At 41.9% G+C, this 17,848-nt stretch overlaps 1 protein-coding gene across 4 annotated transcripts in view; it reads left to right on the plus strand.

The window, feature by feature from the left end:
* CDH5 (cadherin 5) overlaps positions 1-16,942 on the plus strand; it is a 243,126-nt gene extending 226,184 nt beyond the window's left edge. For all 4 annotated transcript variants that reach the window (XM_078670396.1, XM_078670395.1, XM_078670394.1 and 1 more), the window contains exon 12: positions 11,566-16,942. In XM_078670396.1, the coding sequence (XP_078526522.1) occupies positions 11,566-12,056 (491 nt within the window). In that variant the 3' untranslated portion in view covers positions 12,057-16,942. The remainder of the gene's footprint in view (positions 1-11,565) is intronic.
* The last annotated feature ends 906 nt before the right edge of the window (positions 16,943-17,848 follow it).

Raw genomic sequence — 17,848 nt, forward strand, 5'->3', positions numbered from 1 at the left:
CTAGTTTTCATGCATTAGTCCAAGCTCAGTATTACTCTTTTCTTTCTCTCTGCAGTTTGGGCTCTGGCTGTCTTGGAGTCATTATTTTCTTATTTTTGCCCCGTCTCTTCTCTTTCTGTCTCACTCGCTTAAACGGTGCTTCGTTCCCAGGTGAAATGGATCCAAAAAAGAAAGAAAAACTTTTGTTGGAAGTGTTTCTGACATTTTCCAAAGTGCAGCCTCGGGCCTCTTGCTCCTCCAGCCTTCATGAACAGTCCACCAGACCACTCCCCTGAGGGAGCACATTCCCATGGTAGACCTTAGAAGCCCCAGCTAGACCTTTGGAAGCCCAGGCCCAGCCCCACAGCACAGCCCGACGGCGGCACGTGACATGAGTGAGAGTCACGATGCCGCAGCCGCACTACAGTGAGTGAGTGAGCTCAGCTGACTGACTGAGTCCGGACTCCGGCGGTACCTCTCCTCGACCTCAGGTAAGTGGGTCTGGGTTACGGACGGTCCCGGGCGATATTAACTTAAAACTGCCCACAGACTTCTCCCACCCTCAGCTGCCACCTGCCAGCCTGGCCTGTAGACGTTGCTGATTTGGCCTGTCTGGTGTCCTATCTGTCTCCATTCACACAATGTTTTTGCTCTTCTTGTGGTATTTGTGCTTGCTGTAGGGAGTGTTTGTGGTAATATCAGGGAAATCCATAGCAAAAGTTGGCCCACCAGACCATAAAACGGGCCCGCAAAACAGAAAACACGTCTGCATACTGATTTTTCAGACCAGTCCTTCTGGCACTACTAGATGCACTGTAGGCCAGCCTCCCTGGAAAATGGTAACGAAGAATTGATGCAATTGTATTTAATGATAATGTTATTTTTAGGGGCAGTATTCCTTTAACAGTTTTCCCTGAATCCCGTGCATGCCTCCTGCCAATAACTGAACATGGTCTCGCGCTAAAACAGGGAGAGTGGAAATTAAAGAAATGAGGTACACTTTCTCAGAGACTCGGGAACAGTGGTCCACAATTTGACTTTGACAAGGATGTTTTTAGGTCTTGTGGTAGCCAAGACATTTTGATTTTCCTAAATTGTATACAATATACTTACCTATTGGGGCTTTCAGCCAACCGAATTGGTTTGTTGTTGACCCATGTGCACCCTTGGCTTGTGCCTGATTTCAAAGCCATGTACTTCAACATGGCTAATGTCCATCTCGGTGGCCATGTTTAGGTCACCAAATACTTCATAAGTACCTGAGTATGAGAAACAGTGGAGGATGTGGGGCTATTTAATACATGTCCTGGGGCCCAGTTCCTCTTTTCAGGTATTGGGTGACCTGGGAACTGAGAGGTTAAATCACAGGAGGGGATGGGAAAGATTGGAAATCATGGGAAGGAAGGCGCATTTATCATGTGGAGGACAAAAGAAAAGTAACTGAGACCTCGAAACAATAAGGGAGTGGAAGGATGAAAAATAATGAAACAGGAAAAAAAAAGAAAAACAAGCAGTTGCTCTGTGTTGAGTAATGTAGTCTTTTTAAACCATACTGCTCACGGTTCACAGGATATAAGCAATACACCGTGATACTGGTCCCCCCAGGGATCTGTAGTGGTGCTTAAAGTTTCAGTAAAAAACACTCTTGATTTCTGAATAATAAGTATAAAAGTGTTAAGGTAGCCATGTTGTTCTACTTACATTTCATATGCTTTACTTAATCTTGCATCCATATGAGGGTTTGCTTTTTCCAGGAAGGTACTTTTTTTCCAGGCAGCATATCACTATTGTGCGTAATTTAAATTGAGCCGCAACCAGGTATATGTAGCAGGGCACAACTGGGTTGTAGCTGAAGGCAGTGTGGGTGTCTCAGTGGGATAGTATGGTGTTCATTGGGGGATGTGGCACTACGCCAGAGCTGCCGAATTTCGTTCTGGGGAACCAGGTTCAGCCTTCATGAACAGTCCACCAGACCACTCTCCTGGATTCCTGGAGTGCCTCTGACTTCGTTCTATTTCTTAACTTTTTGTGACTGTTGGTCCTGCTGGGAAACATTTTCAATTTATGTTGTAATGTTTACTGGGAGCATTGCTTTTATTTTCCTTTAGTGTAATAGGCTGGCTGGTGAAGTGCACTTCCCATAGTGTGCAGTCACTTCAATTTGCCTTTAGGTGACTACCTGGCTTGATGGTGGTTTTCTATTTGATTTCATGTAACTCCTTGTCTTGATGTGTGCATTGGTTTTAGTTTGTTTGAGGTAACTGCTTCACATGCTGGTTTCATCACACAGCTGACACCCACCCTGAGAAAGCCAGAGCTGCCCTGTTATTGGTATCAACACCAGTGCGCTTAGGTTCCTTACAGCTCCTTCACTTGAAGTGGGTTACCACCTACTTGTTTACTTTTTGTATCCTGCTCGTACCAAGTCAGATCCAGACCCAGACCAGTCATTTTTCTTTCATTAAACTGTTTGACTTGCTTGGTGCTTTTATGTTGGTGCCTGCATACTGAGGTGTACTCTTCTTCAGTTTAAATGTATGTGACTGGCCTGTTGACTAGCACCCTGCTTTCAAAGTGAAGGTTCACAGGTTCACACTTGCTTTAGTTTACTTTTGTATGGTTGACTGCATGCACTGTTTTGCTGGATGCATTGCTTTAAGTTACTACTTGATGCATTTCTTTCAGTTTGCTTTCAAGTAATTGCCTCTCATTTTCCTAATGCTTTGTGAAGGCTGTTTCCCAACTGCTGTGCAACTTCTTCTACTCTTAGAGCTGAGATTTTCATGAAAGTCTTATAGTCTGAATTCAGCACCTGAGCGTAATGGGACGGAATGAATGAAGCTCTGTGGTTATACTGAATAAGCAGCTACCTATGTTATGCCATCTATTAATGTAATAACTGCACTTTCACAATTGCTTTATTAACCTTCCTGCTTTCTCAAATTTGCTTGAAAATGCACGATTTTTCTTCTTTTTTTTCAAAATTTTCTTGGGGGGGGTAATCCCCCCAAACCCCCCTTTTGGGGTTCGGGCTCGCTCGCTGCGCTTGTTTGCTAAGGTGCTGTATGAAAATCACTTGGCGCCCCTCCACTTTCAAATGTCACCCACCGCCCCTGCATTACAAACACATTCACTAGTACTAATAAGACAACAGCTGCTTTCTGCACCATTTCTTTGGCTTGCGAAATTACGTAAAGAATTTTGCTCCAGTGCAGCAACAGACGAGACAAACTGTGAAACATTGCAAAACATACATCATGTTAATATGGCTTAGAATATATGTTACATATTTAATATATTTTTACAAAGAAAACTTGGTCTGTGAATATTGTTTTAAAAAATATCATGGATCTACATATTTTTCACCATTTTCTGTTTATGTTATAAGAAATGGAACATATTAATTTCGTATCAGAACGTCGCAGATACAGGTCCGACCAACCTCCGGTCGGCGGTCCTAACTGCCTAACTGTGATGTGGCCACGCATGGTATGGTCGCAAGCAACCTTTTTGTATGGGAGCTTGTGCTGCGGTCAGAAACAGGCCGCAGCACAAGCTTCCCATACAGAAAAAGGAGTTTGTGTTTATCCCTGCACCGCGTGGCAGGCACCTCACGTTGCCAGCTCCCAGTGCAGGGATGAACAGGGGGGCAACCATAGGTGCCGGAGGCCGCTGGCTGAAATGGGCCCTGCTAGGGGCCCCAAAGACGCTTTCCGACAGGGTTTCCATGTTGGAAAACCCAGCATGGGAACCCTGCCGGAAACAGACATCGTAATCCGGACGGCGTAAAACGGCATCCATATGGATTACGTGCCGGTTCCGACAGGCAGACGGGCTCCTTGAGCCTGTCAGAAGCCAGACGGAATGTCCGGCTGATTTAAAAAATGACAGCTACCATTGTAATGAGGCTGTCGGAATTGAAACCGATGATCTTGGTCGGAAAGTCTAAAGGCTTTCGGACCAAGATTTTAATCAGCCCTTTAGTGATTTTTCTTATGAGAAAAGTTGAAAGAAATGATGCGCTTTGTTAGATACACGTTCACTGGTGAAAAGTGGTGCTCTGGGCTTCACAAACTAGTGTGCTTCATTTATTATTGTTGTGCAAAACTTTAGTTTTTGTCCTATTTTCGTAATTTGCTGCTACACAAGCAGCAAAAGTAATTTGCTCTATTTTTCTTCTTCCGTCACAGACTCTCCCCCTCACACCCCTTGGCCCCAGTCTCTCATTTTTTTCTTGATTTGTTTGTGTGATTACTGGTTTAACTTAGCTTACAAAGCTTGGCAGATTCACGGGCATTGTGCATACTATACTAACTGGTACGTCATTCCTAAAGCTGTCACAAGCTAATAGGTATTATGCTTTTTTTCTGCCACCTCACCTCTCTTCCCCTATGTCTCTTACTCTCCTCCTTTCTACACCTCTTGCTCTCTTTGCCACATCTCTCCATCCCCTCCCCCACCCCTCGCAATTTGCAAATTTCCTTTGACGCTGCTTCTATTGTACTCTTAAATTCTAATTGGAGAAGCACAGAGATAGGCTAATGCAAAATTTAAAGTATGCCAGTGAAATTCACAGCATTGGAAGATTTTGTTTTATGCTAAATTCACAAGTTTTTTGTGCAATCAAACATGGCATTTAGCAAAGGCTTGTAATGATGGACATTGTGATTAAATATCGACATGCAACATTTTAACAACCTGACTTATGGTTAAGCAAAACATTTAAGCATTCACTTTGGATGTTATAAATGGCCCATTTTCTCTGAAGTCTGGAGGTAAATTCCTGCACTTGTACACATTCTGTGATCTGGGGCAAATCACTTTTTGTGATTGTACCACTATTACATAATATCCCCGCTTTATAATAACACAAGTAACAACACAATATAGTGCCTTTCTTAAAAACAAGTCATAACACTTGAACATACTTTTCAGTAACTTATATTGCATAACTATTCACAAAGCTAAAACTTACAACAAAACACAACTTATTATTAACCACGTAGGTGAAACCAAATCCACTTATCAATGCTTGTTTCTCCTGCACTCTCTCAATCATTACTGCTCCTCTGAATTCATATCTTTGCCGAGTCATACTTCTTTTCTATGTTTTTATTTCCCTATCCCTTTCCTTTCCCTTTATCTTTACTTTACCACTTTCATTTCTTCTTTCTCTCTTTTCCATTTATTTCTTTGATTCGGTTGGGCTCGAATCCCAATGGTAAACTTACACTTTTGTGTAAGTTTACTCTTTTTCGGTATTCACAAACAAACAATTTAATAGTAACTTTGTGACTGCGGAGACTCCCCTGCCGGGGCGGTGAGCTCAGCACATAAAAAGATAGGCGTAAAATGAAATATTTGCGTGTAATGAAATACATTATTTTGTTTGACATCTCATCACCTCCAAAATGTTTATAACTTTATAGTCATTCTTGTGTTTTCAACTGCCTCAATAAGGACACATTATTTGTATTCTTAGTTATTGCTACAAGTAAAATTAGTTGCAGACAGGGAAACCCAAGAAAGGAAACCGTTCTGTTTCTCGCTTTTTTGTGTCATAACAAGGCCATACATGACTGATCCACCAACGTACAAGGCCATATTTAATTAGCAATGGTCGGGGTTCATAAACTCGAGCTTGAACCCTCCTAACATGATCCCTTTGTGTACCATTGTTTTCTGGTGACTCGCTCACTGTAAAAATAAACAAGCATTGAAAATGCAATAGGTCTCGCCTTTGATTACGTTAAAGCCATTTGCTTTGCTAATGGTATTGTATAGCAAAGCTAATGGCTTTAACTTAATGAAAGGCAAGACCTATTGCATTTTTAATGCTGGTATTTTATTGTATTTCCTTCCCCTCTGTTGCTCCTGTCTCCCACAGTGTTCACTTCCCCGCCCTTGCGTCCCTTGCTCCCTTCTTCAGTTTTCAGACTTTTATTTTTAAAGGGGTTGGTTTTCAATATTTGGGGTTTGCTGGTGGGTGCCCTTTAATGTATTCACTATTTACTGCTGCGAGTGGCATCCACCATCTTGAAACAAATAAAGAAAGAAAATGATGACCAGCGTCATGCTGTATGCGTGGCATACATGTAAATGTACACCGCATGACATTGGGCGCCATGACTTTTATCAGCACATGCACATAACACATCATTGTGCTCTTTTTTGGAGGCCAAAACCTTAGTGAAGCAAAAAGGTAAAACAAACCGAGACCTATTGGCTTTGCCAATGCTTGTTCAGTGCAGGGGAGCTCGCACCAGAATGAAGCCTCCTCAACACTCATATGTGTATTTTGTGGTGGGTGTTCACATGCGTCATTGCCTGTACAGGTACATCCTCTGTGGCGTGTCTTGTAGGACGAGATGAGCGATACCTAACACAGCTGCAAAGCACAAGCATCACTTCCCTCACCCGAGCTTCCGTTATCTCGCTTAATGCAAACATCAGGAGTGTTTGTTGTGGTGGGTTTAGGCCTCAACCAACCTTTCTTTGAGCCAGTTCTTCACAGTGAAGCTTTTAAAATGGCCGCAGTGCTCAGAAAATGGCTTTTACACAATAAAGTGGAATGGGCTCTTTTTGACAGTGAGAGAAGTGGCAAATACTACGTACATGAGTTACTAGTCGTTTTCTTCCTTGCAGTCTTGTTTATCCCATTATAAAACCAGGGGGACAAATCCCAGAATGCAAAGGAAAAACAAGCATCGATCTCTTACCTTTATGGGGCCATGTGTTTCTAATTAGCGGGAATTAGAAACACATGGCCTCATAAAGATAAGAAAGTGCTTTTAGTCGGATCGGAGGTGAAAAGGCGTCCACAAAAAACCCTCATTTCCAATGGCAGGACACCGTTTAGCATGAATGGTGACATTAGCCAATGGAAATGAGGGGTGGGGCTTAAAGCCCTTTTCTGAAATCCCTCTCTCACAAAATTTCTCGCCAGTGAGCAGCGCATGTGCTGCAACGCAGGCGAGACCTAAAAAGGTTAATGTGCATCTGTAATGCGGCCCCTATTCATAAGGACAGCATTTTGTATTGCAGTTTGATATAGCGGGAACCCGACCGGAAGGTCGACCGCTCTACATGAGCACCAGTTATATTGCACAAGGACGTATTAATTTTTTGTGGTCACAGGAATATTAAATGATTTGCCCAGAATCATAGGAGGCTGATCCGACCCGAGCCTTGAACCTGTTCCCCCGGTTCCAAAGGTGGCAGCTCTGACCGTTACGCCACATACTTTCCCTTATATTGCACAGAAGGTGGGTGAGGCACTGTATTCTATCAGCGGCCATCTTTGTGTGGGCTCGCGCTGCACGTCGCGCTACAGAGCGCTTAAAACCAGGGAAGGGTCTTGGAAACCCCTGATTGCTTTTATTTGACTCCTGAGGCTTGAGCCGGGAGGTTGTTTATTTTAAAACTGCACCTCGTCTTGTTCACGAATTTTCCGTGTGTCCTCTCCCTCCCCCCTGCACTGAACCATTAGTGTTTGTCGTTTTAATGACACACTAGCGCCAATTTTTAAAAAAACACTATTTGCTGAATACTAGCAACTTTACTGGAGACTTGCCTGCCCTGGGAACGCGGTCGACTTTATGACCGGCATCAGGCAGGACTAACACAGTCAGAAGAGTCAGGCAGCGGCCATCTTTGTGTGGGCTCGCGCTGCACGTCGCGCTACAGAACGCTTAAAACCAGACGTAAATGGCTCCGCTCAGCGGACGCGCATTGCGGGCGCGCCGGTCGCGCGCCGGAGTCAAGCCAGAGTCCTGCCCGTCTGCGCCCGTCCGCGATCGACCGGGGCGCGGGGCAGGACTCCTTGGGCCAAATAACACAGCCCTGACAGCTATTAGGGAGAACTCCCACCAGCGCACCTTATATACACGAGCTACCCTACTAGAAATAGGCAAGATCCCCATTAAATCATGCTGGCATACCATGGACCCTAGTGCGCTTCCACCACAATGTACCATATGTTATCATTCATTCCAGACTGTTCCTAACTGCAATTCCCTTGTGCCTAACTTAAAATTGATGCTATTAAACTGTAGGTCCATGATAAAACATAAAGAGGAACTAAGGGACCTATTACAGAAACAAGATTCTGACGTTATGTTTCTTACGGAAACTTGGTTAGAGGAATCTTCAGCCCCCGATATACTCGAGACAGTGCCTCTGAACTACAGTTTACTGAGAATCGATAGACCCAAACAGCGGGGTGGAGGTCTGGCTATGATTTTCAAAAAAGAACTGGAATGCACCCTTACCAATAAAACCATTACTAATAGTGAAAGTGGAACATTCTCTATAAAAGTGAATCCGTCAATGACCATTACTGGTCTTCTACCCCTTTCTGTAATCAGCTCATCGAAACAGCCACACAATTAGCCATAAAATATAACAACTTTATGATTCTAGGTGACCTAAATCTTCATTTTGAAGATATGAATGCTAGAGAAGCCCAACTACTTAAAACAGCTCTTCACGCATTGGGAATTACATTACTTTCTACCTTGCCCACTCATCAACATGGTCACCTTCTTGACCCTGTTTTTGCTACCTGGGAAGGTATCGAAATACACCCCCCCGTCCCAATAATTTGGTCTGATCACTACATGATTACTTTCAACATACCCATTAAAAAAACTACGAATAGTGTGAACAGACCTCTGTACACTAAGCGTCGTAACTGGAAAAATTATACCCCTGAACGTTTTATCATCGAATTAAAAACTAACCCGCTCCCACCAGGACAATCTCTTCTAGACACCTGGAACAATTATGAACTTTGGCTGAACAGGGCACTAAATAAAATTGCACCTTGGACTTCTAAGCCCCCTGTCAGGAAATTAAAATCTGAACCTTGGTTCTCAGAAAAATTAAAAACAGCTAAAGATCGCTGTAAAACGATTGAAAGGAAATGGCGAAAACATTATTCTACGGAACTTAAGGAAACCTATAAATTGGAATTAAAATCCTATCAGAAATTAATAAGAGAGGAAAAAAGTCTTTTTTATCAGAGCAGAATTGAAGAAACCACCAACCCAACAAAAGAACTATTCCGGATTTATAAGGAACTGACAGACACTTCTAGATTAGATACTCAGGACACTTACTCAAACGAGTTATGCGAGCAAATAGCGGATTTCTTTGTCAATAAAGTAGAGAAAATTCACGCAACCTTCCCCACTCCCCCTACTTCGGGAAAGGCAGCACTCCCCCCTCAAAAAACCTTCCTTACCCAATTTAATACTCCTGACAAAGCTTACCTGTCTGGCATAATCAACAGTATCCACTCTGGCTCCCCTAACGATGTGTGTCCTCTAGAAAAAAGTAAGGACATCATGGATCATTTACTTATGGATCAAATAAGTCAGATGATAACCCTCTCTTTTAAAGAATGCTTTGTCCCGGAAGCTTGGAAAACTGCTCAAGTTATTCCTCTCAAAAAAAAAAACAATATTCCGGTTACTCAATTTCAAAATCTCAGGCCAATTTCTCTCTTGCCACAATGTGCCAAGATAATTGAAAAAGTAGTAAATAAACAACTGATGGCTTTTTTAGAATCAGAAAACACACTCCACCCTACTCAATCCGGATTTAGAGCCAACTATTCCACGGAATCAGCTGTTTTGTATTCCACGGAATATATCCGTAGGATGGTGGACGAGGGGGAGACAGCAGCGTTGGTCATGTTAGACTTAAGCGCAGCTTTTGATACTGTGCTTCATGCCACGCTGCTGTCCCGACTCTCAGACATCGGAGTAAAAGAACATGCTTTGGCGTGGATTAAATCTTTTCTTACGAAAAGATCTTTTCAGATACACTGCCCACCCTTTAAATCATCTTCTCGTAACGCGAGCCATGGGGTTCCACAGGGCTCTAGTTTGAGCCCCACCCTGTTCAATATCTATATGGAGCCCTTGGCTCGGGTCGTAGAGAACTTCGGGGTGGGCATTGTCAGTTACGCCGATGACACCCAGCTTATGTTTAAGCTTACCCCCGACACCGAGAAATATGCCTCCAATTTTTCGAATTGTATGGCGGCTGTCGCCATGTGGATGGATAACAACTGCCTCCCGCTGAATGGAGATAAAACAGAGGTGTTGGTAGTAGGAAATAAAGCCTCTCTATGGTCGCAGACGTGGTGGCCCACTACTTTGGGCGACTGCCCTCACCCTGTCGAAAAAGTGAAAAACCTTGGAATTATGATCGACTCTGATCTGTCAGGAAAATCTCATGTCCACAAAATAATAGGCAAATGCATCGGCACGTTAAAAATTTTTTAAAAAATCATTGATCTCATTCCCACTGAAGTCAGAAAAACCATCGTACATGCGCTAATTACACCCCATTTGGACTATGGGAACGTTCTCCTATTAGGACTGAACCAAAAACATCTTCACCAGCTTCAATGCTTACAAAATTTGGCCGCGCGCATGGTACTGGGCTTATCCAAAAGAACATCCGCCAAGACAGCTTTGTCCAAATTACACTGGCTCCCTGTTAGGGAAAGAATTAAATTCAAAGGCCTCTGCTATGCCCATAAGATAGCCCACAACAAAGGTCCCACTTATCTAAGAGATCTATTGACTATTCACCGCCCAATCAGAGACCTTAGGTCCTCAGGAATGTCACAATTCAAAATCCCCCGTGTCCATAAAGCGAAAATAGGTGGCCGCTCTTTTCGCTACCTTGGAGTAAAACATTGGAATGCTTTGCCTACCCATCTAAGAATGGAACCCTCAGAAACGCTTTTTAGAGCTAAACTTAAAACTTACCTGTTTCCTTAATAACTGTCTTTTCTGACCGTCCCTTATCTTTTCTCGGTGAGTCTTGTAGGCAATTAGCGCGGGGATACACAGTTGTGCAGCCAGGCGCTTTATAAATCTCTTATTATTATTAAGTAGGAATCCAGGTAAGAGGGCAGTCCCTTACATTTGGACTCTGAAGGTAAACAGAGCTGAGAACCCTATGGGGTGCACTGTGTCTGCTTACTGTGAAGTATGGATATCAAGGGCACTGCCAGGGCTCACCGCTGGTACCCCCTCGGGACCTCTACATGACGCCCATGATGTAAATACTGTTCTTCTGTTTCCCTTCAAATGTTTACAGAGGTTGACTAGCATTCATTCTGATGTGGAGCTGTAAAAAATGTCAACAAACTCAAAAACAACAACCGTTGATCTCTGCTAATATGATTTGCAAGCTGAAAATTGTTGCCAACATTGTTACCAGCTTTTTCTTAAAAGTTGAGTATATGTAACTAACCTATTCACTGGCTGGAGCACCAGCTCCAGAGATCTGTCTGTTACCCGAAAAGCACAGGTATGAATACCAGCAGGGGCGACTCTTCCTTATATATTTCTGATGTAAGTATAATAAGTTCCTTTGAGTTGGGTAAAAGTAACCACTATTATCTGAGGGCAAATAGACAATTCAGTTTGTGCTATTTACTACATAATTGGTCTGAGTGTTCATGTTGGTAGAAAATGGTTTTCCTCAATTACTATTCAACGCCAGAAGATGTAGAATTGTTTGCCATATCCAGTATCAACTAACTAAGCAACCATTTTCCCTTAGTGATCACCCTGCTGATAATACTGAGCCAGAGATACAGGAAGGATGTGAATATCTTGGGAAAGAATGTGGCTGAAATTCATGAGCAGCTCGTCACCTACGACGAAGAGGGTGGTGGAGAAATGGACACCACAAGCTACGACGTCTCTGTGCTCAACTCTGTTCGCAGGAACGTCATGACGACCCGGATGGAAATGGCGCCGGGTCCATGCTTGTACGCCAAGGTTAAAAAGCCTGCCAGAAATGGAGATATGGCCTTCATGATTGAGGTGAAGAAGGACGAGGCGGACAATGATAGCGATGTTCTCCCCTATGACACCCTGCATATTTTTGGATATGAGGGATCTGAATCTATTGTGGACTCTTTAAGCTCTTTGGAGTCAGGCTCCTCGGACTCAGACATAGATTATGATGTTTTAAATGATTGGGGCCCCAGATTTAAAATGTTAGCAGATCTGTATGGCTTGGAACAATCTGACCTCTTTGAGTATTGAATAGACATGAATGTCTTTTTTTATTAATTTGTATGCAATGTGATAAAACCAGGATATATATGGTCCTCTATAAAGTATTTTCATTAGGATGATTCTTCCACAAAATGTACAAAATCCAAAACGTCATATGAAAAGTAGGGATTGGGAATGACTTGAAACTTCTCAGTGATAAAGGACATTAGTTCCCAGGATCATAACTGTGTTAACAAGGAGTGAACACATTCTGATGTCATTTTCACAGCTTAATATTGTTTGTAGTATGACAGTATTACTGTGCTTCTATTAGCTAATTCTGTTAAATCGTATTTATGATTTCACAACTGCCCAGAAAACAATGATTTGCTCCTGACTACATTACATTCAAAATCACAAATGCTTAAATTAAAAATGTCATAGATTGGGGGGATTTTGGTCACCCCAAAAGGGCAACAAAGCGATTTCAACCTTTATTTCGTATTGGAACATTGGAATATTGGGAGCTCCATTGAAGATAATGGAGTCGCTACTCGTTTATAAAGGCTGGTATAAACCTTCTGCTCGTACATTTCAATATTTGTCTTTATGTTTCTGCCTTTTTAATGTAGAATATTGTACTCTTAGGGGGTGATGGAATGTTCTAATAGCCTTATAGTCCTTCTGCCTCAAGCTACACTGTTTGTTAAAGGCCCACTCCCTTGTTACTCAGGTTGATGGCCTTTAGCAACCGGTATAGCCCTCAGCAGCGGGCTATAGGGCTATATTATACACTAGAACATACCAATATTGGCAATAATGTCCTGCTTGATAGTCAAATTAATATGAATATTATTCTGTAAAGTTTTGATAGTTCATTTTTTTCTCAGGGGCTTTTTCACTCTCCTTTGCACTTTTATTAAACCTGGTTATTATGCTTGAACTAAACATGCTATAAGGAAGAGGCATATGTGGATTGCAGATTTTGGCAGCACAAACTTTCCGTCTCCAGCACATTTTTTCGCTCGACTACCTACATTCAGTTTTTTTGTTTTTAATAGACTCCATTTCAGAACTGTATGTCTTCTAAACTGTACCACCTTCCACCACTGACTGATACCAAGAACTGCCTTACTGTACCAATGTTAGTGTCTACAAACGTCATTATTTGGATTCATTTGACAAGGAGGTTCAACGTGTCATAGCGAATTTGAAGTTGGCGTGTAGACTACTAAGCTTCTGAAGAAAATATTTTATTAGCAATAATGATTGGAAGATTGTTTCCAAACAAAGTTGTCCAGGTGTCAACCTTCTTCAACCATAAACCAAACTCTCAGAAGGCATAACTTCTAAGATAAGCACATGTTTCAACGTGCATGGCCACTCCCATACAATTGTGTCTTGATCTATTACATAAATCAAGCTGTCTGGATACCTAGCCTCACCCCTAAATTAAACTATCAGAAGATCCCTATTCTACTGCAGATCAAGCTGACATGTCCTCCCTCGGGGGCAACCCAACCACACGTTTTCTGGATGACAGTCACCTACCACAAACCGAGATCTCTGGATGCCAGGCCTCTTCCACAAAACCATATGTCTGGGCTGGCTTCTTCCATATACTATTTTTCATGATAAGTGGCTTCTCTCAGATACCAGTTGATTTGATGTTTGACCTCCACCACAAACCATCTTTGAGGATTACCTGGTTCCATTTAATAGGGCACATTTTCAGGATGCCTTCCTGCTATTATAACCCAAGCTCTATCAATGACTAGCCTCTACCCTCAAAAAAGCTCCTGTGATACTTGGGTTTTACCATAGGCCAGTCAGTGTGTTTGACAAGCTTTGAAACTGTGTTACTGGCCTCCAAGATGAATCACGATCTGTAGATGCCTAGCCTCAACATAAACTAAACATTAAGAACGCCAAACTGCTTTTGTAAACTACGTTCACCTGGCATCTGGTCTCTATCACAAACCAGTCTCTTGGGATGCCTGTGTTCCTGAATAAACCAAACTCCCAGAATGCTTGGCTACTTCCATAAACAAATATTTTTATAGACTCACTTTCTGCTATCTGCTAAACCTCAAATGTGATTGAATTCTAGCAAAATAACGTATTTATATATTTCCAACATAAGCTAATTCTTGATATCTATCATAAATCAGGCTCTGTAGAGGCTTACCTGCTACCGGAAATCAAACCTCAAGATGCATTAACCTACCACATTCTTACCATCTGCCAAAGTGCTGGCTTACTTCTACCATAAAGCAACCTCTCATGATGCCTGACCTTTTGCATGGGCCAACATCTTGTAGAGCCTGGCTCCAGGAGCAGGCAAAAGATGCCACCAGCAGCAAGGCGAGGATGCATCTACATGTTGCACCCCAGATGCGCCATAGTAAAAATCATTCTGCTAAAATTGCCTAGAGGAAAGAAATAAGTCTTTCAATCCCTTTGTTCATACATATGGCTCTGGGAGAGAGGAGTTGCAGCATTGTACATTTCATCAGAAACTGTTGTCTTTAATCATGTTAATGAAACATAATGTACTTTATTGTCTCTGGTATGTTATCCTTTCACGTGATGGGGGAGAAGGGACAGCTGATCATCACATGTAATGGCTCAGAGAAGCAACCCCAAGGGTTATTATTCTGCTGGTCCCCCTGTGGACATTTGCCAAAAGAGGTTAATGGACAGTCTAGCCCTATTTAGTTTTTATCACTAATTTCACCCTCTAAGTACCCTGACATAAATCCAGATTGCCAGGATGACGCCCACTGTTTGCATAAGCCAAGTTATCAAATGTGTGTCTCCTTCTACCCAAAACAAAGCTCTAAGATGTCAAAAATGACATCTTCTGACATTCACCACGTTCTCATGATAGATTGTGTATACATAAAGCATGCTGCCAGCTTGCCTGGTTTTTGTACAAAGAACCACCAATTCTTTGTATTCCTGCCCTGTCGATTCACAAATTAGGTTCGTGTGATAACTGTTTCATTGTGCATAAACGAATCCCTCAAAGTACTCAGATATCCATTTATCTTAAAGAAAGTATAACGGTACCTTGCACAAGCAAAAGCATATCAATATAAACATGTTTTTGATGTTCTAAATATTAATACAAATTTAAGAAGACCTGGAGCTAGATGTATGAAGAATGGAGTAGGTAACAGTTGTCACAAAATGTGCACCAACTTTTACCAAGTCCATTCTGTTTTTCCAAACCGACCATTGTACTAATAAGGCACTTTGCAGGGGACACCTGCATAGTCTTAAAAATGGTTTCTCAGCATTCACAGACGAGAAGAGGTCCCTAGAATATCCCTTTCCATTTGTGAATGCCTTACCACTACCTTACAATAGTCAGTAAAGTATTAATGTCTTGCGGCTGGATTTCAGTCGCAAAAGATTGATACATTCCACTGTGATTCATTATTTAGAAGAGATGTCTTAAATACACCCCTAACAAATCCCAAATCGGTATGTACTCACAAACCCAAACTGCAATTCGGTAATGTTCGCAATGTGAGTTTCTTACACGTCAAACTGCCTTTTTGTGATTACGACTGGTCCAATTTTGCGAATCGGGCTGTTTGCAAATGCAAAAAAGCTTGATACATCTGTCCATTGGTTAATTACATTATAAACCAAAGTGTCTTAGAATGCCAGGTTCAAATGTTTTCAGGATCACATATCCTAATAACACAAGCAATGTTGTCCTTGTTATAAAATAGTATCTCAAGCAAAGCTCAGAGTATGATAAACTCCTTGATTCACAAACTTTGGTGTTAGGGCCAAAGTCTAAGGGTCGGACTGATTGTACCATGGACCACAGTATAACTGTGTTAAAATGTCTTGATCTAGATAAATAAACAGGCATACTAGTTTCTGGAAGCAAACAAAGGCCCACACAGGATGTCCCCTATATTTCTTGTGTGCCGTCTTGACAGAGCCTCAACTTCATTTTCATTATATTTCATTTAAGGGAGGCAAGGGGAGCATGCATCCTTTCAAATTTGGCCGAAAGGGGTGGGCCGATTGGCAACTTCCTTATCACATTCACCAATAGTTTCACATGCCCTTGTTACCTTTGCCAGTTTCATCCTGTTGTCATGTGTTTTGAACTATGCTGATTACTGCACACTCTGGTGCAAATTTAGATTAATGCAGTAATATCACTTCAGTGAAAAAAACACAGTAAAAAGGAAGCAAATATTATTTGTCAACTAAGGAATGGCGGACAACTATTATTTTTCATTTATTTGCACTGAACGCTAAACCTAGAGAAAATGCTGAGGGGGAACTTTTTTTATGCTGCAGGGCATAACATCTAGATTTATGAACAATAGCAAATGTACATGTTCCTTCAGAACCGCTGAAAAAAGCTGGTTTTGGGAGGAGTGGATGGCGGGTGGATAATCGGGTGTATTTGTTTTATTTTCAGGTGCAAGTTCTGCTTTAATCACATAACACACCGAGAATCTTCATTTAGTGCTGCCCTTGCATATTGTATTAAAGAGTTTAATCCTGTATTTAATATTCAGCTATGAGGAAAGCATCAGAATACTTATAAGAATATTTGATGTTTTTATAGATTTGTTACTAATACAACACAGAAATAAAGTTGAACAATACGTCAGACAATGAGTACCAGGAAAGCTGGATTATTTTATTCCAATGTATATAAAATACTTTGTTAAAAAAAGACGAGTTCAACTTTGTCATATCCTTCTTTCTCACAATTCCCAAACTTTTTTGTACAGCTTTTATGCAAACTGATCTAATGGTATTAATTATTTCACAGTGACAGACATAAGTGTGTTTCGCACTAGTCTCGATTTCAAATGTATGTATTTTCTTTACTTTATGCCAAAGAGTGTATTTTTCTACATTCTAAATAAAAACGTGACACTGTTCAGAAATAATGGTGCATACATTTGTTTTGTAACTCCTTGTTGTATGCTGTGTGCAGAAAAATATGTTCTTTACAAAGAAACTTTTGTTCTGTGTAACTAGGAAAACTGGAAGGAGAAAGGTTACCATGTGGTGAGTGAGGCTACATGGCCCAACGGACACCTGGCTATCAAGTTTTGGAAAAGGCCATATACCTTTTCTGTCAGAGGTCTCCTAGCTCCAAGAGCACAAAATGTCCATAAAGTTCCATAGACTAGAGTATTTCCTTGAACTGAAATGCAAAAAAGTAAGAGTAACTTCAAGTCAATATTCTATGGGATTACTGAACTCTTAAATCTCTTTGCTTGGGAAACATTTATTTTGCCATATGTATAAGCCGGGCATTCTGTGTCTATATTCAATTGAAGTTCCCAGGTTCAAACTGGGTGTTAGACCTGCTAACCTTAGCGTGGTCTTGTGGTGGCAAGGCATTGATGGGATGTTCAAATGTGTGGGTGTTCCCAAGGAAGCTGTGTCTGACAGAGGCAGAAACTTCATGGCTGCATACATGCCGTCCATTTGGAAAGAGTGTGGGGTTACTAACAAGTTCTCCACACCTTACTACCCCCAGACAAATGGGCTTGTTGAGAGATTCAGTAAGACCCTGAAAGGCATGATCAGAAGTCTGCCAGAGGACAAAGTTGGATATGCTCTTGTCCTGCCTGTTGTTCTCTTACAGGTAGGTACCGCAAAAGGAAGTGGGCTTTCGCCCCTTTGAGCTTCTGTATGGTCACCCTGTTAGAGGACCTCTCAATTTGGTGAGGAAAGGGTGGGAGAAAGCTCCCCGGAAAGTTCCCCAGGATGTAGTTAGATACATGTTGGCCTTTCGTAGCCAAATAGCTCAGTTGTGGAAACAAGCTTCGAACAACTTAGAAGCC

Source organism: Lissotriton helveticus, chromosome 12, assembly GCF_964261635.1.
Source record: "Lissotriton helveticus chromosome 12, aLisHel1.1, whole genome shotgun sequence".
Classification (NCBI taxonomy): Eukaryota; Metazoa; Chordata; class Amphibia; order Caudata; family Salamandridae; genus Lissotriton; species Lissotriton helveticus.